The sequence below is a fragment of the Oncorhynchus clarkii genome, chromosome 6 (genome assembly GCF_045791955.1).
Source record: "Oncorhynchus clarkii lewisi isolate Uvic-CL-2024 chromosome 6, UVic_Ocla_1.0, whole genome shotgun sequence".
Classification (NCBI taxonomy): Eukaryota; Metazoa; Chordata; class Actinopteri; order Salmoniformes; family Salmonidae; genus Oncorhynchus; species Oncorhynchus clarkii.
In genome coordinates, this window is record NC_092152.1 from 20,093,319 (window position 1) to 20,112,682 (window position 19,364).

The 19,364-nt window shown below is 40.4% G+C and overlaps 1 protein-coding gene across 1 annotated transcript in view; it reads left to right on the forward strand.

Annotated features, from left to right (window-relative positions):
* Nucleotides 1–18,884, forward strand: part of LOC139410734 (GDNF family receptor alpha-2-like) — a 67,105-nt gene extending 48,221 nt beyond the window's left edge. Inside the window, exons 5-9 of the mRNA XM_071156178.1 lie at nt 6,164–6,276; nt 8,905–9,045; nt 11,463–11,629; nt 14,720–14,764; nt 17,144–18,884. Coding sequence (XP_071012279.1) covers nt 6,164–6,276; nt 8,905–9,045; nt 11,463–11,629; nt 14,720–14,764; nt 17,144–17,284 — 607 coding nt within the window. The 3' untranslated portion in view covers nt 17,285–18,884. The remainder of the gene's footprint in view (nt 1–6,163; nt 6,277–8,904; nt 9,046–11,462; nt 11,630–14,719; nt 14,765–17,143) is intronic.
* The last annotated feature ends 480 nt before the right edge of the window (nt 18,885–19,364 follow it).

The window sequence follows — 19,364 nt, forward strand, 5'->3', positions numbered from 1 at the left end:
ACGCAGGAGAGCAAGAATTCCAAGAAGGGCGTTTTATTACTGGTCCACGAACACAACAGGTACAGGACCACAAAAGGAGCCACAAGAAAACAGCAACGCAGTCCAGTAAAAAACAGAGGAGAAACACTCCTCTACTAAACTAACGTGAGGGAAAAACAGTCCCGAAAATAAACCTGCTTAACAGTAAAAAAAACGCAACCCAAACCAACGACAGTAACACAAACAATCCCGCACAAAACCTAGCGGGTAGGGCGAGATTAAATACCCCACTGATTAGCCAAACTAGACACAGGTGAACACAAGACAGACAGTGGCAGCTAGTAAGTCGGCGACGACGACCGCCGAGTGCCGCCCCGAACAGGGAGAGGAGCCACCTTCGGTGGAAGTTGTGGCACCTTCATTTATTCAATCTCCACCCAAAACGAATAGCAGGTGGATAGCATAATATTCTCATGCTTAAGTTCAAGGTCAGAATACGCATAGAGAGAAAAGTGTATAAAAGGAATTACATTCCATTTACGTGCTCATAACTCGGGTCGGAATCGGGCCCTAACTGAGGAATGTTGTTAAAGTGTTGGATAATTATTTAATTATTCATAATCATTATTCTGTGTAACTCCCTTTTGTATTTCAGGGACAGTTCATATATTTATAGATTTGTTTACCCAAGTTTAAGTGTTTTGTTTACCTTGTTTGGAGACTATTAGTGCCAATAACCTTGAGTAATCTACTTACCCTCACCAAATAGCTTAGCCGTTGCTGCGTTTTGTGACAGTTAATTTAGCATTCATTCATGACATCACAATATATGGGGGTTGCAGGATGTCAGTAACGAACAGAGGGAGAAGGAAAACAAAGGTTGAACTGCCTGTGATTTCCTGGTCACCACAAAATAAATGTTTAATCAGACTTGAAGAGCACCAAATTAAAAAGGATTAATTAAATAAAGTCAAATCAAATGGTTAGCCTCATTACTTTGATTTCTCTGCAAGCAGTACTTATAGTGCACAAGCAACTTTAGTGAACTGCAGCAACACAGCAGTGCCTTTGACTGAAAGCCACATGCCCAAATGTCCTTTTAGTCTTGAGAACTTGTCCCAATGAATATGTAGTGAAATAGCCTTGTGTTTCCAAATAAATGGGCCCTCTTGATGTTCCATCAAAGGACAATTGCCCGAAGCTGCTGTGAAACTGTCCACTGACACTGATTAAATAGAGAAGGCCAGGGACAACAGCAACCAGCTAAAAGGCAATGCAAGAATGGCTTGTAACACAGGACTTTGAGACGATGACATATATTTTTGAAGAAGCTTATTTTACTGAGAAGAAAATGGACAGTTATGATATGGTTGAAATGCTTTATTTTTGGACTTTTCCATCATTGTAGATGTGCATGCTTCATCCTTTTGTAGGTTGAATAGTCCATGTGCAGTACACCAGATAAAGAAAAAATGGAATGGAGAACAAATCAAATCAAATGTATTTATATAGCCCTTCGTACATCAGCTGATATCTCAAAGTGCTGTACAGAAACCCAGCCTAAAACCCCAAACAGCAAGCAATGCAGGTGTAGAAGCACGGTGGCTAGGAAAAACTCCCTAGAAAGGCCAAAACCTAGGAAGAAACCTAGAGAGGAACCAGGCAATGTGGGGTGGCCAGTCCTCTTCTGGCTGTGCCGGGTGGAGATTATAACAGAACATGGCCAAGATGTTCAAATGTTCATAAATGACCAGCATGGTCGAATAATAATAAGGCAGAACAGTTGAAACTGGAGCAGCAGCACGGTCAGGTGGACTGGGGACAGCAAGGAGTCATCATGTCAGGTAGTCCTGGGGCATGGTCCTAGGGCTCAGGTCAGTTGAAACTGGAGCAGCAGCACGGCCAGGTGGACTGGGGACAGCAAGGAGTCATCATGTCAGATAGTCCTGGGGCATGGTCCTAAGGCTCAGGTCCTCCGAGAGAGAGAAAGAAAGAGAGAAGGAGAGAATTAGAGAACGCACACTTAGATTCACACAGGACACCGAATAGGACAGGAGAAGTACTCCAGATATAACAAACTGACCCCAGCCCCCCGACACATAAACTACTGCAGCATAAATACTGGAGGCTGAGACAGGAGGGGTCAGTTTCCATCAACCCATCTATTGTCAGCTTCTATTATTTCAATCAGCATTTAACACTGATGAATTGACAAAAGACCAATGACCTTTGCCATTGATAAAGTTTAGGTCAAATTTCCTAACTGTGAGTTTGCACAAAGGCACAGAGCAAGTTTATCACCCTGTTTCTATGACTCAGCAAAGACACATCTGCAATCATGTGCCCATTCAATGTCAAATTGTTTGATTTATCGTCGCTAGACCTAAATGAAGGCTAGAACCAGGATGGGAGAGTTATCTATGAGCAATACACTTAAAATGAGTGTTATATCAAGGTATGTAAAATGATAATGGTAGTGCTTATCCAGGAAATCAAAAATAATATGTCCAATATTACTGAAATGGTCAAACATGTCAGCAAATGTAGAGAGGATGTTTTCCAAAGATATAATTTTCCCAAGATATTCACTGTTGAGAGGCTATTATAGCCACCACGTCTTAGCAGTTGATAATTTACATTTTCCCTTCCTTCATGAGGAAATGGTTTTTAGACATTCATCTGATTTGACTCAATGTTAGTCATCGGTGGCGATAAGGAATACAATTCCATGTTAAAAGCCATTAGTTTTCTATTACGGTTGAGCAAGATGGATAGGCACTCAACACTGACTGAATTACTGTGTTTAAAGCGTCAAATCTTTTTCAAAGGAGTCTACCTCTACGGGAGCTCCCTTTGCCACTTCCCAGGGCTGAGTGTCTGAAATGGCCATAACAATCTGAGAGGCAGACAGCCTGTCATGTCAGTAGTGAGCTGTCTGCCAAGGTATAATGGAAAAGCTGTGGCAGCCATAAAATGTGCTGCATCTCGATGTTGGAACACTATTGTCCAAACACTCCGGACACCTTTCTAAACTTGAAATGACTGTTTTTAAAATAAAAACATGCAGTCCGTCTCCACAGCCTCTACACCTGGTGCAGACATATTATTGTCCAAAGTGTTTTTGAGCAATGAACAGGTTGTCCCTGAAACATCCACATGGAAAGTGTTAGTGATGACTGTTCGTTTTTGCAGATGTAGAACAGAGAGGATGCGTTATGGCTAGGCTGAGAAGTCCCTCAGTCTCCACACACCTCAGTTTCTCTTTATCAAAGGCTGTGATGGGATGTTATAGGGAACAAGCAATTTGTTCCAGTCAGAGAGGAAGAAGATGAGAGGCTTTCTGTAGAGAAGAGGGGGGAAGAGGTGCACAAAGCCCTTGTCCCTGAAACAAGGCTTAGATGTGATGTTCGCAACATGTCACTTTGAGAGCCACTCTGCGTGATTTGATAGGGAGCGGAAGGAGATGGAGCCAGAGTAATGAAGTGAGGAAGAGTGGGTTTGCTCGTGGGCCTATTCTGTGCATCCAGGCTGCAGAGAGTGTTACCTGATCATTTCCTCCAGACAAATCCTCAGCCTCTGCACTTCTCATTGAGATGTGGAGGACAGAATATAATAAGCATGGGACTGTTGTTGTCCTGTATTCTTTGATTATTCATTAACAGGGATATGAGATGGATTCCAACACCCCTCAACCATCTCAAGTCCCAGAAACATCTCACCTTCTGCTTAAGATTCCGCAGTAAACAGTATTCTGAAACAACTTTGTTATGCTGCAAGGGTGTGGAGCAAGGGCTGCATAGTCAAAATCATTGGGGCGGCAGGTATCCTAGTGGTTAGTGTTGGGCCAGTAACCGAAAGGTTGCTGGATCGAATCCATGAGCTGACAAGGTAAAAATCTGTTGTTCTGCCCCTGAACAAGGCAGTTAACCCACTGTTCCCCGGTAAGTTGTTATTGTAAATAAGAATTTCTTCTTAACTGACTTGCCTAGTTAATTAAATAAAATTACCTTTGGCCTTCAAGCCATTATTGTGTTATTGACTGTACGTTTGTTTATCCCATGTGTAACTCTGTGTTGTTGTTTTTGTCGCACTGCTTTGCTTAGTCTTTGGCCAGGTCGCAGTTGTAAATGAGAACTTGTTCTCAACTGGCCTAGCTGGTTAAATAAAGGTGAAATAAAAAAGAAGGGTCGGGATAGGGTAACATGAATAAGTCCATGTTAGATAGGGAGGGCATGAGGGCTAGTGAATCACTCCATCTTAGTGGGTGTCAGTGTTTTGGAAATACAGGACAACTGTGCACACACTTCTCCAATAAACCTACTTAACTGGATTAGTGATGCCACCCTCCAGGTATGAATACATTTAAGCTTTTATCATAAACACACATAAACAAAAACACACTATTTTTATCAGTTAAGAGCCAAGTTGGGTAGCACTTGAGATGACCATGATAACCGTCTCAATTGGAAATTACCCTTAAAAGCTGCATTGTCGACAATGTGCAAATAGATTGAATCACAGGTTAAAATACTATTTTGACTATTTGTTATTTATATACTTACAGTGACTTTTTTTTTACACCCCTTGACTTTTTCCACATGTTCTTGTGTTACAAAGTGGGATTCAAATGGATTTAAGTACCTTGCTGCAAATAGGATGAATATTTCTATTCTGCACAGGCCTCCGTCTTTTCATTCAGTCATTTAAGTTAGTATTGTGGAGTAACTACAATGTTGTTGATCCATCCTCAGTTCTCTCATATCACAACTATTAAACTCTGTAACTGTTTTAAAATCACCATTTACCTCATGGGGAACTCTCTGATCAGTTTCCTTCCTCTCTGGCAACTGAGTTAGGAAAGACACCTTTATCTTTGTAGTGACTGGGTTTATTTATACACCACCCAAAGCCTAATTAATAACTTCACCATGCTCCGAGGGATATTCAGTCACATTTCTTTTACACATCCATCAATCAGTGCCCTTTGTGAGGCATTGAAAACCTCCCTGGTCTTTGTGGTTAAATCTGTGCTTGACATTCACTACTTGATTGAGGGACCTTACAGATAATTGTATGTGTAGGGTACAGAGATGAGGTAGTCATCAAAAACATTTTTATCACTATTATTGAAAACAGAATGAGTCCATGCAATGTATGATGTGATTTGTTAAGCACATTTTTACTCCTGGACATATTTAGGCTTGCCATAATAAAGGGATTGAATGTCTGAAGACCTTTCAGCTTTTCAAATTCCACTTGGAGATTATGGGGTACAGTGCCTTGCGAAAGTATTCGGCCCCCTTGAACTTTGCGACCTTTTGCCACATTTCAGGCTTCAAACATAAATATATAAAACTGTATTTTTTTGTGAAGAATCAACAACAAGTGGGACACAATCATGAAGTGGAACGACATTTATTGGATATTTCAAACTTTTTTAACAAATCAAAAACTGAAAAATTGGGCGTGCAAAATGGTTTATGTTTGAAGCCTGAAATGTGGCAAAAGGTCGCAAAGTTCAAGGGGGCCGAATACTTTCGCAAAGCACTGTATTGTGTGTGGATCAGAGACACAAAATCTAAATGTAATCAATTTTAAATTCACTTTAACACAAACAAAATGTGGAAAAGGTTATCTGAAGGCACTGTATTTTCTCTGTATTTGAGTATTTTCTAATAATATGGCCCGAATCAGCTTCTATTGGAAGTATTTTAAATTATTTTCAAATAAATTCCTATGAAAATATTTAATTCCAAATAAATTATTTTAAATATCAAACAGACCTGGGTTCAAATGTATTGGAGTATTTATTTTTAAGTATTTTCAAATACGTGCCAACTCTTTCCAAGTGTATTTCCAAATACATTCCAATAGTGTTTTCAAATAAGAAATATCCAAATACTTAATTCCAATGTCTTTGAAAGTAGTTTAAATACCTCAAATAGCATTTGAACCCAGGTCTGATGTTGTGTGCCAACAATGTGAATGATGCACCCTCATGTGGGGATAAGTGAAAATGTGACATTTATTAGATGTTTCTTTAGCTAATTGGACATTTATTCAGCATATATGCTCAAATGTACACATAGTAGTCTGCTGTTGAACTATGAGTGAATCAGTTCATTGGAAATATCACACTTCCAGGGTGTGTGTTGTTGATGTAGTCAACTGTGTTTGTGTTCAGGTCTAGACTGGCAGATTTCCACATGAACTGTATGGTGTCTCAGCATACGGTCAGCAGCTGCCCAAATGAGGACAACTACCAGGCCTGTCTGGCCTCCTACGCCGGCCTCATTGGTGAGTGCATGGGACTTTTATCTATACATACCCCGTGGAGGCATAGTGCTTTATAAGTTATTATAAGCATGTATGAGCTTGTATAGTGGATTATTTTAAGGCTTAAGACATAATACATTTTAGGGTGTTAAAACATGCTCATGACTAGTCTAATAATTCATTATAACCACATTATAATGCACTATACCTGCATACTTTAGGTAAAGTGATACGCATACCGCTCCTCTTATTCTCCCCCCAAACACATTGCAGCTCAATGGCTAAATGGAGGTGATGATGTAAGAGAGTGTTTAGTTCATTTAAACATTTAATGACACATATAGTAATGTTCTTCAAATAGAACAAGAAAAATTGGTCCAGCAAAGACATTCTTCCATACCAGTAGACATTTGATAGCACCTTGGAAATGAGTTGACACTATTCAGTACGATCAATGAGGTAGACAAAAGGAGTTCTTTTTTGACTACTTTGAGTGAACCTACAAACTCCCTGGGTTTGCTTCCGAGTGGGTCAGCGGTCTAAGGCGCTGACCCACTCTAATAGCCCTTCGTACATCAGCTGATATCTCAAAGTGCTGTACAGAAACCCAGGTGTAGAAGCACGGTGGCTAGGAAAAACTCCCTAGAAAGGCCAAAACCTAGGAAGAAACCTAGAGAGGAACCAGGCAATGTGGGGTGGCCAGTCCTCTTCTGGCTGTGCCGGGTGGAGATTATAACAGAACATGGCCAAGATGTTAAAATGTTCATAAATGACCAGCATGGTCGAATAATAATAAGGCAGAACAGTTGAAACTGGAGCAGCAGCACGGTCAGGTGGACTGGGGACAGCAAGGAGTCATCATGTCAGGTAGTCCTGGGGCATGGTCCTAGGGCTCAGGTCAGTTGAAACTGGAGCAGCAGCACGGCCAGGTGGACTGGGGACAGCAAGGAGTCATCATGTCAGGTAGTCCTGGGGCATGGTCCTAGGGCTCAGGTCCTCCGAGAGAAAGAAAGAAAGAGAGAAGGAGAGAATTAGAGAACGCACACTTAGATTCACACAGGACACCGAATAGGACAGGAGAAACTGACCCCAGCCCCCCGACACATAAACTACTGCAGCATAAATACTGGAGGCTGAGACAGGAGGGGTCAGGAGACACTGTGGCTCCATCCGAGGACACCCTTGGACATGGCCAAACAGGAAGGATATAACCCCACCCACTTTGCCAAAGCACAGCCCCCACACCACTAGAGGGATATTTTCAACCACCAACTTACCATCCTGAGACAAGGCTGAGTATAGCCCACAAAGACCTCCGCCACGGCACAACCCAAGGGGGGGTGGGCGCCAACCCAGACAGGATGACCACATCAGTGAATCAACCCACTCAGGTGACGCACCCCCTCCAGGGACGGCATGAGAGAGCCCCTGTAAGCCAGTGACTCAGCCCCTGTAATTGGGTTAGAGGCAGAGAATCCCAGTGGAAAGAGGGGAACCGGCCAGGCAGAGACAGCAAGGGCGGTTCGTTGCTCCAGAGCCTTTCCGTTCACCTTCCCACTCCTGGGCCAGACTACACTCAATCATATGACCCACTGAAGAGATGAGTCTTCAGTAAAGACTTAAAGGTTGAGGCCGAGTTTGCGTCTCTGACATGGGTAGGCAGACCGTTCCATAAAAAGCAAGCATTGTCCGGTTTGGACTTGTTAGGCCGTCATTGTAAATAAGAATTAGTTCTTAACTGACTTGCTTAGTTAATTAAAGGTTAAATAAATAAGTAAATAAACAGACATTCCATTACCCTTGCTAGTGCTTCTGGACTACACAGTATGAGGTGTCTTTCCACAAATAAAGCACTCCTCTCCTGAAGGCATTATCGGACAGAATTGCTGTTTTTGGTTCCATCTTTCTAAACTAATATGACTAGCTCATTCCAGATGGACACTCCACGTCTGAAACAAGAATCAATCAGCATACTACTGTTAGCTGGCTTCATCTTACCTCTGCCTCCATGGTACAATAGTCCCTGTTGCCATGAGTAACATACTGTAAGCGTTACTCTTTATAGTAAATGTAGTCCATTATTATCCATTAGTGGCCTGTGAATGATCTGTAACTGCAGTGTTACTCTTTATAGTAAATGTAGTCCATTATTATCCATTAGTGGCCTGTGAATGATCTGTAACTGTAGTGTTACTCTTTATAGTAAATGTAGTCCATTATTATCCATTAGTGGCCTGTGAATGATCTGTAACTGTAGTGTTACTCTTTATAGTAAATGTAGTCCATTATTATCCATTAGTGGCCTGTGAATGATCTGTAACTGTAGTGTTACTCTTTATAGTAAATGTAGTCCATTATTATCCATTAGTGGCCTGTGAATGATCTGTAACTGTAGTGTTACTCTTTATAGTAAATGTAGTCCATTATTATCCATTAGTGGCCTGTGAGTCCATTATTATCCATTAGTGGCCTGTGAATCTGTAACTGTAGTGTTACTCTTTATAGTAAATGTAGTCCATTATTATCCATTAGTGGCCTGTGAATGATCTGTAACTGTAGTGTTACTCTTTATAGTAAATATAGTCCATTATTATCCATTGGTGGCCTGTGAATGATCTGCAACTGTAGCGTTATTCTCATCTTTTATAGGGACAGATATGACTCCCAATTACGTGGACGGCAGTTTCACCAACTGGACTGTCTCCCCATGGTGCACCTGTAAAGGAAGTGGGAACCAGGAAGAGGAGTGTCAGAGCTTTCTGAAGGACTTCACAGAGAACATGTGCTTGAGTGAGTCACACTTGCATTTAAAAAACAAATTGTAACACATACAAGACCACCACTGATTTGATTTGACAATAACCACCGTTCAAATCGGCAGTGTGTTTCCCTCGAAACTGAAAGTGAACTGTCACATCTGATGTATTTTAATTGTTCTGAGTTAGATTTCAGATTTGGGGTCTGTGTTTTGTTTTTTTAAAGGCGATGTCTCGCAGCACTCTGAGGTGTGTGGTGTATGGGTAATATTGACTGGCTGGTCTTGTAGCAGTTATTTCATTCATATTAGATAAATTTTCCTTTCTTTCCACAGCTCATTGTTAGAATCAATCTCTAAGTCTGATAACAAACCAACCAAACCTCTTTGACCACTTATTGTGTTTGGTTTGAAATAACAAGATACCTCTAAAGCCAGTACACCTCAATACCCCAACATTTGGATACAAATTGTTCTACAGATTATGGGATAAGGCCATTATTTTCATGTCATTTCCACATTTTCCGTTAGATATTAGTGTTTATCAGTCTATGAAAAAAATATAATCTAATGAAAAAACTTGTCATGGGAATGCGAAAGAATAGGAAAAGCATCCTAACGGCACAATTTAGTAGTCAAATGTCAGGGGTACCGCCTCACCATTATGATGTACCATACAATGTCATCAGAATTACAAGATACCATTGCTTTTAACATGTTCCATTGTGTGGATAATGCTTTCAGACCATTTCAATAGATTGCCATGGTGCACTTTTAGCTGAGTCTGCAAGATGAGGGATGAGGCTTGTTGTTGAGGAGGCGTCTTGGAGAATAATACAACATGCAGCATCTCCTCTTTGCATTCAAAAGGAACTGGAGAAGATAAAGTGAAATAGATTAAGCGTTGCTCTTATACACTAAGTGGGGGGACATAACAGTCCACAGAGACGGTACGTATTATGTCAAATTAGATAACAAGCTAATCGTAGTCAGCCTCCTCCCTGCAGGCAATAGCAATAGGGTTAAAACAACGTATCTGAAGTCATTAAAAAATGGAATTGCTGTCGGCAGTGAGCTTAATCACTCGGTGGAACATTTGGGTGCAGTAAAGCATCCGCTGAAGGAGCCCTCTAGCCAACTTTGGTGATTTATATTTTTATTCCACCAGCACCTCTCTGGGTGATCTTACCACCCCGGCAAGCAGATCCATGAAAACAACACTCTTCTCTGGACTTGACCAGCATCTTATTACAGACCTTAAGATACTTTACTAGGCTTTCAGAAATCACAAGCATTATATTCTTTACAGATTTGCCATTCCTCCTAGATTTGTATTGTAACCGACCCAAGGCCAAGATATCCGAGAACCCATGGAATGTCTTCTGAAGTCAATATGTCTTTACAACATGCTGTGTGCGTACAGTATGTGTGCATGTGTGTCAGGTGAGTGTGGGGGCGTGTGTGTCGGGGGGCGTGTGTGTGTGTGTGGGGGGGTGTGTGTGGGGGTGTATGAGTTGGGGTGCGTGTGGGGGTGTATGTGTCGGGGTGTGCGTGAGGGTGTGTGTGTCGGGGTGCGCGTGAGGGTGTATGTGTCGGGGTGCGCGTGAGGGTGTATGTGTCGGTGTGTGTGTGTGAGGTTGTATGTGTCGAGGTATGTGTGCAGTTTTTGCTTTGTCTGAGAATGTTCTGAGTCTGATCAGTCACAAATCTATTCAAAGTCATCTCTGTGTGGTGACCTTATAATGGAGGTGGTTGCCAAGCAATTACACGGTTTGCCTTTTTTCTGCCTGAACAGAAATAAACACGTGTTCTGTTAAAATGGACAAGCAGAGTGAAAAGGTACTTTGTCCTGGTTTACCCCCACCCATCAGAAAAGCTGACTGGAGATGTATTTGTCTCCCTCCCCCTGAAAGTATTTTGTGTTCATTCATTTGCTTTTAAAAGACTCCATCTCATGGTGTGCCTTTCTGCTGGACATTACTGACAAACAAACACAGGACTAGTAGGTCATGTTGTTGTTGTAAATTGATAAAAAAAAGGTTCAAGTGAGTTCCCTTATGAGTCAAGGGCTTTGGCCATGGTGTCTGTGGATGAACATCCTGCATGTGGCTGATATTTTCTCTCCGCTCTAAGATGTTATCCAAAATGATACGGTGAAAATCAGATGATGTAGAGAGATGTAGGTAAGCTCCAATAAAAAACAAAGCCAGCTAAATACTTAGCTTTGGCACTCTCAAAAAAACAAAGTTAAGCTAAATAGTCAACTGACAAAACACTGTTACCTTGCTTGTTAAGGAACTGCACATGGACTAACTGACCAAAAAATAGGTTGATCAACGCCCACACCCCAAATTGGGCAAAGGACCAAAAAGTTGACTTAGAACTGACTGTTAGCTGCCCCAACACTGGGAAGACAGTCAAGACAAATTACTTTATCTCTTTGTCCCCACAGGAAATGCCATTCAAGCATTTGGTTATGGAACAGACAGTCTCTCCCACAAAGCTGAGTCTGTCCCATCGACCCCCTCCATGAAGCCTGGATTAGAGACCTCAATCAGCACCTCAGAGCCTCTAGATAACCCCAATGATGTCCAGCCTGAGGATGAGGCCAACGGGAAGGTAAATTACCAGCTACTATAGCACCTGCTGCCACATTCCAATTACCAGGGTCATGTTCATTATTAGGGCATGCAACGGAAAACGTTTAAAAGCATTTTGTAACTGAAAACGAATGAATGTTTTTTAATGGACAATACCAGGATGTCTCTCCCTGTTCAGTAAAAAAAAATCCTTTAGGTGCCTAATGAACGTGACCCATTTATCACCTTGCTATAGATTCAATGAAAACTGGTAAACATGGGTATATTCAGTGGGGTGAAATATTTTTAATGTTGCAGATATTTCATAGAGCTGACAATAATTGCTGTTCTACATTAAACAGAATCATGTCAGTCATATTTGCTGTGGAGTATATAAATCCAAATGTGCGTATGAAGATGTTTTTGACCTATCCCATAGACCCAGTTACTGTGTTTGATCGAATTCTGAATTGGGACCTTGGTACGGCTTTAAACAAGAAAAGTAATTGGTTTTATTACATGAGTTATATAGGGATATAATTCCATGTTTCATGCATGGCTGAGAAACAACATAGTTTTGGCATCATTATTATATATGGAAAGACTCCTATAAAGATGTTGAATGCTGAGCAATTTAAGTCTTTCACATCCATTAAATGGTCATCTCTTACACTGTTCTGTACATAACCCACATTGTGATAAAGACAGCAAATTAATACCTTAAAAATGGTGTGAGGGAGAGAATGAATGAATAAGCCACACCGATAACATTAACAGTAGGAGGTAGAGGGGAGCGGTTGAATTGCTTTCTCCAAAGGTTCTGTATGTATGTCAGTATTGATGCACCGCTCTGTGCCTCTCTCGCTGCAGTGCAATGCTTAATTTATTGTAAAAATGGTAATTAGGAAACAATAAGACGTGTGATTACTCAAGCAGGAAGTTTATAATTAGAGAGGGAGCCGGTGGGGACATTTTGGGTGGCCCTTCATTCTGCAGCAACTATGCTTGGCAATTAAAACTTGTCAAACTTCCATCGTAGATTAGCTGGGGGAATGCTGATATGACTCCTCTTGGAAAAAGACTGGCTGTCTCGCCTTGTAAATCTCATGTGTGCTCAGGACCACACACATGCTGGTGTCCAGTTAGTGGAATTGTTATGCAAAGGAAATTGCGTAGTCTGCTATCTGTTTGATGTCTGGACAGGCTTTCCCAGACATTTGATAAGTATTCTGAAGTTTTGATTGATAAATGAGGCTCGTGGAGAATTACACCCAATTGGGCTGTGCTGCTCAAGCTTAATTCCCTCTCAAGTCAATTTCCCTGTATTCGGTATCACCAGTAACAGGTCAATTGTGCTATGTGAGTTTGTTGACTTGTAAAGCTTTATTCTTCCTTTAATAATGTTAGCTATGGCCTAATGTCCTGGAAATTCTACCTTATTCAGTCTAACTATGTGCTCAAAACGTGTTCTCAAAAGATCGAAGGAGAGGAGATATCTAGGTGACATATCACTTTGTCTTATCGCTGTTAACAACTTCTGTATTTTCAACCTTCTGGAAAGTTTCAGGAAGTGAAACTGTTGAGGGCTGTTGAATGTATAAGGGAATGAATAATGTGGATAAGATGCCATTTTCCCTACCAATCAGGATTTCAATTAATTCAGTGGACAGGCCTTAAGAGTGGTGCTAACATTTATTAATGGAGAGGTTTGGGAAGAAGCATTTCACTAAATGAAACGTAATTTAGTTTAGTAAAATAATTCCATTTAGCCTACAAGAGGAAGTAGGATAAGCAAAAAAAAAACATTTCCCATTGAACATGTATTATATATTATTATATATTATATGAATTACTATATTGATTCTACTAACGTTCTCTACTTCTGTATTTTTCCACAACAGTTTTGTAAGCGTTTCAGTGTGTTCAGATCTATTTAAGAATCCATTGTGCCGTAACCATTGGGATAAATGTGTGGTCCAATAGTTGTAAATACTATGTTGGTGCAGCCTTTGCATAGATATGTGCAAGCACTTTAACACGACCTGAAAATACCAACTCTGTCGTTGCCCTAGTCATTGCTCACTGCCTGGCGGTGCTGTGTGTAGAATAGAGCCCCTAAAGTCACTGCCATTTCAGCTGTTTGTAAATGGGGATCAAAAGGTGTTTTAAATGTTCCATTGTAATTGTCTGCCTATGTACAAGTGACTCAGAAAATGACAAACTCACTATGATGTCTTTGTAGCACTCACGGTATGGGAGTTCCACATATTGTTTTTCTGTGTCTATGTTCCTGCAGAAACCTGATTGTAATTTAAATGACACATCTTAACAGGTTTTTTAATCAAGAAAATAATGCCTTTTTGTATTATTTTTGGATAGTCGTGTTATGTAAGTGGACCATTGTATAAGTGAGAATTAGCCCCCTCTTCAGAGTCAATTTCAGCTTTTGTGCCCTTGACTGTACAGTACATTGTGTTGATTTTCAACTCAATTGAATGTAATTGATTGTGGACCAACCCTGGGTTACCTAATAACCAGCCCTGAAAAACACATCTGAACATTACTGTTCGACAAAGCTCTGATCAATTGTAAAATGTACTCCTGCTACCTGTTTAGCTACTTTTTCAAAACAAAATGAATAATATCCTGTTATCCCCAAAAACATGTTGTGTGTGGCTGTGTGAGTATCTGTGTGTGCATGCGTGTGTGTGCGTGCATGTCTATGTGTGTGTGTAAAAATATTGGCTGCAGACAAAGATCTGGACCGATGTCAACAGACTGCTGCCACACATCACTGCACCTGCTAATTAATTGGCTTTTAGTTGCGGATGTGTTTGCTGCATTGTCAAGCAAAGATTGCTTTTTTGGCAACTGTCGTTTAACCATTTCTCTGTACAGTCACACATCTGAAACCAAGCTCTTCCTTGATAAATACAACCTTTCTTTTCACCTAAAGCCCACACAAAACATCTCTCAGTGCTTATATAACTTGACCATTTACTATTTATTATCATTATTGTATTTTTCTAAAACAGTTTGGCCATGTTGTGTTGCCTTGTTTTGTATATACTGCTGTTAGAACATGAGGAGTTGGAAGATAACATCTGACTATGTTTTTCTCTGTGTACAGGGAAATGTACCAAAGTGGAATCTCTCAATACATGGTGGAGATGAGGTAAGTAAGGAGGGAATATTTCATGTTTCTGTTGATGTGCTATGGTTTTGCAGGGGGAAATGGCACCTCTGTAAACCGAGGAAGCTGCACTTACAGAGCCTTCATTAAGTATTCACACCCCTTGACTTATTCCACATTTTGTTGTGTTACAGACAGAATTTTTTTTTGTCACCGTTCTACACACAATACCCCATAATGTTGAAGTGAAATTATGTTTTTCAAAATCTTTACAAATGAAAACTCTCTAGTCAGTAAGGGGGAAAGGGGGATACCAAGTCAGTTGTAGTGCTGAATGCATTCAACTGAAATGTGTCTTCTGCATTTAACCCAACCCCTCTGAATCTGAGAGGTGCGGGGGGCTGCCATAATCGACATCCACGTCTTCGGTGCCCAGGGAACAGTGGGTTAACTGCCTTGCTCAGGGGCAGAACGACAGATTTTTACCTTGTCAGCTTGGGGATTAGATCCAGCAACCTTTCAGTTACTGGTCCTTGAACCACTCGTATTCAATCCCTTTGTTATAGCAAACCTAAATCAGCTCAGGAGTAAAAATGTGCTTAACAAGACAGATAATAAGTTGCATTGACCAGGGAGGTAAAAAAAAAAGAAGCAGACATTGAATTTGCCTTTGATCATGGTGAAGTTATTAATTACACTTTGATTGGTATATCAATACACCCAGTCACCACAAAGATACAGGCATCCTTCCTAACTCAGTTACCGGAGAGGAAGGAAACCGCTCAGGGATTTCACCATGAGGCCAATGGTGACTTTAAAACAGTTACAGAGTTTAATGGCTGTGATAGGAGAAAACTGAGGATGGATCAACAACATTGTAGTTACTCCACAATACTAACATATTTGAGTGAAAAAAAGGAAGCCTGTACAGAATAAAACTATTCCAAAACATGCATCCTGTTTGAAACAAGGCACTCAAGTAATACTGCAAAAATATTGGCAAAGCAATTCACTTTTTGTCTTGAATACCAAGTGTTATATTTGGGGCAAATCCATTACAACACATTACTGAGTACCACTCTCCATATTTTCAGCATTGTGGTGGCTGCATCATGTTATGGGTATGGTTGTAATAAGGGATGTACGATATATCGGTAAGCATAGCGAAATGGGCCGATATTAGCTGAAAATTCCAACATCGGCATCAGCCCGATGTCTAGTTTACCGCCGATGTGCAAAACCGATGTCAAAGCTGATGTGCATACCTAAAATGTGCAATAACCTAAAACACAAGACCAAATCTACACTGGAGATGGTTACCAAGAAGACAGTGAATGTTCCTGAGTGGCCGAGTTACAGTTTTGACTTAAATCTACTTGAAAATCTATGGCAAGACCTGAAAATGGTTGTCTAGCAATGATCAACAACCAATTTGACAGAGCTTGAAGAATTTTGAAAATAATAAATGGGCAACTTTAACTCAATCCAGGTATGGAAAGCTCTTAGAGACTTACCCAGAAAGACCAGGGGTGTGAATACGTGAATATGAGTCAGGGGTGTGAATACTTAAGTTTAAATTAGATACTGTATTTCTGTATTTGACTTTCTATAAATTTGCCAACATTTCTAAAAACATGTTTTCCCTTTGTCATTATGGGATATTGTGTGTAGATGGGTGAGAAAAAAATGTATTGAATCCATTTTGAATTCAGGCTGTAACACAACTAAATGTGAAATATATCAAGGGGTATGAATACTTTCTGATGGCACTGTACTTGAAGGCAAAAGGTTTGCTACAGTAGGTGTTGCAGGAATGAGAGCAAATTGAAAACACATTCAAAATGCTTACAATGTTATGGAAAAGCACATAATAAGGCCATAGTAGAATGGGCATTACTGAGTAACTCTCTGGGGTGGACAATATCTAGAACATGTTGCTTCTATACTTTCTTCTAATGTACTGTACAACATACTGTAGTTGCCTTTCACATTGCCTGCTGTTGTCCATGGTGAAATTACTGAATGTCCTGTCTTCACGTAGCGAAGTGACTAATATTGTACAGAAATAAACATATCCAAATTGCTAAGAAGCAGATTAGTAACCCATATGTGCTATGCCTGTACTATAGCTTGTGCTTTCCTTGAAACTAATGGTTAAAACGTTTAAGCTGGCGTTACCTAAAGGGGATTGAGAAGGAAGCCTTAGCTCTGCACTGTGCCAATACATGGAAAAGCCGAGAGTGCACCCAAAAGACTGCAAAAGCAGTCTCTTTCAACATATTTCATATGTGCCACAAATGTGTTCATGTTTTTATTCACTTGGAGTGGCTGTGGTTCAGTGTTTTACCCGTTCTGTGTAAAACACAACACTTGGATTCACTGAGTCATTTCTAACCTTTCCACATGTTGTCCTCCACTCAGCCTTTACTGGAGCCCAGCAGTGGTTACGATGGCCTGACCAGACCCAAGGGTCCTCCTGAAGACGGGTCACCCTGTGTCTGTGCCAGTGTCTGGGCGCTGCTGCTCAGCCTGACCGCCGCCGTGGCCAACTATGCCCTATAAACCTCCCCGTGGGTTGTCGGTGACCAACAAGCTGATCCCCAACACAGATGCTTGTTTGAGGATGTTTTTTTCTTTCTCCCAGGCATTGTCATGCTATTTCAAAAAGGAGAGGCAGAGAGAACACAATCTGAGATAAACTGAAATATTATTTATTTGATGTAACATTTTGGGTTTTGAGGACCACTATGATCAAGAAAATGGCTTATGGACCCTTATCGTGGTGAAGCCTCAGTGGCCGTTGGCAGTGGCTGTCTTCCCATCAGTAACACTGACAACGACTCAAAGTATCATGTCAAAGACTTCTGCACTGCTGTCATGACAAAGAGGAGAGCGAGAAAGACAGAGCGAGAGAGTGAAAGAGAGAGAGCGTGAGAGATGGAAATGGAGAGAGAGAGAGGAGAGAGAGCTATGCTGTCTGTCACGCGTTTTCCTCTTGAAACAGTGCTTGCCTTTTTGAAGGGACAAACCTCAAACTTTGTTTCCATTACTTGCAGACAGAAGAATTATGATATTTGTGTCTTTTCAAAAGTGTAAGGCCTAGATTCAATCAGATCAATCATTAACCAGTGATAACATAGCTGTGGTTTTGGCCATGTTGGAGGTAGAACTGCGTTAGAGCTCTTGTGATCATGGTCACAAAGTCACATATGTCCCACATATGTCCCACTCACGTTAGAAGTTCAGAACGAGAAAGTGTAGGCTATATAGATATATTTACTCTCAAATTGAAAATCATTAAACTAAATACCGAGGATTTCTATCAGTCTAATGAAGATGTAAATTACATCTCACATTCCAGTGTTCCAACTTATAAACAAGGCTGCATGTGATTTATATTAACGTGACTCTGTGCAGCCAATGGCAATGACAGCTGTAACACAGTTCTACCTCTGACACCATCAAAACATCAGCCATGCGGATGTCGGCTGAAGCGGATCTGATTGAATCGGCCCTAAATTAAAATTCAACTCAGTGTATCCATGTTGGTATAGTAACGGTGAACATTATCTATTTTTTCAGCAGACAAAAAAAGGAAACACAATGTTAACTGGTTCTTATTGTTGATAATGAGTTAGAGTAAATATTCACACTGTCTGTGTATATAACAAACTGTTTTCTTTCAATCAACCTGTATAAAATAAACTGTTTTCTTTCAATCAACCAATATAAAACAAACTGTTTTCTTTCAATCAACCTGTATAAAATAAACTGTTTTCTTTCAATCAACCTGTATAAAATTAACGGGTTTCTTTCAATTAACCAAGATAAAATTAACTGCTTTCTTTCAATCGACCTGTAAAAAAATCAACTTTTCTTTCAATGAACCTGTATAAAAATAAACTGTTTTCTTTCAATTAACCAATTTTACCTATTGGTTTTACCTTATGGTCAAGGCGATATGACAGCACTGTATTGTTGAGTACGCAGAACACATTTTGAGGGCAAAGTTGGCACTGTCTATGAAGAAAAAAGTTGCCAATGATACTGGTTGTATGGCTTTGTTATTTGTATTTATTTTTGTCTATACAGGTTCAGATCATAGTCAAATATAATGTATAGAGGGATGAAATTAAATTAGCTCCATTTGCTTGGAAAGTCATTGCCTGTGTGTATTGTAGTGTCCTTTGTACAGTGCAAATACATGTGGCCTTACCTATTGTACCACATTCTCCAGCTCATGGGATATTGCAACACATAGTGACGCTTTACCAAAGGAATCATTCAAATGGATTTATGTCGAAACAACACAAGCCATCAGATCAATATTTGACTACATAAATGCCTGGGATTGAACCCTTCTGTTTCCATTGGACTGTTCCAACAGAGGTGTCTATAAATACTCTCAGTTTATAGCTGCTGCACATTCTGCTGTGTTGAGTTTTTTCCCCAATGAATCTTTTTTTTGGATTGGTCAGTTTGTAGCTGAGTCTTGCAAATGACATCATGACGCGCGGTCTATAATTGATTACAATATTGGCTCTGGCCTCCTATGAAGCCAATCAAATGCATGAGATAAATTAAGAGTTTTGACATGTAGTAATGTAAATATATAACTGATCACAATTCACCCCTCACGCAG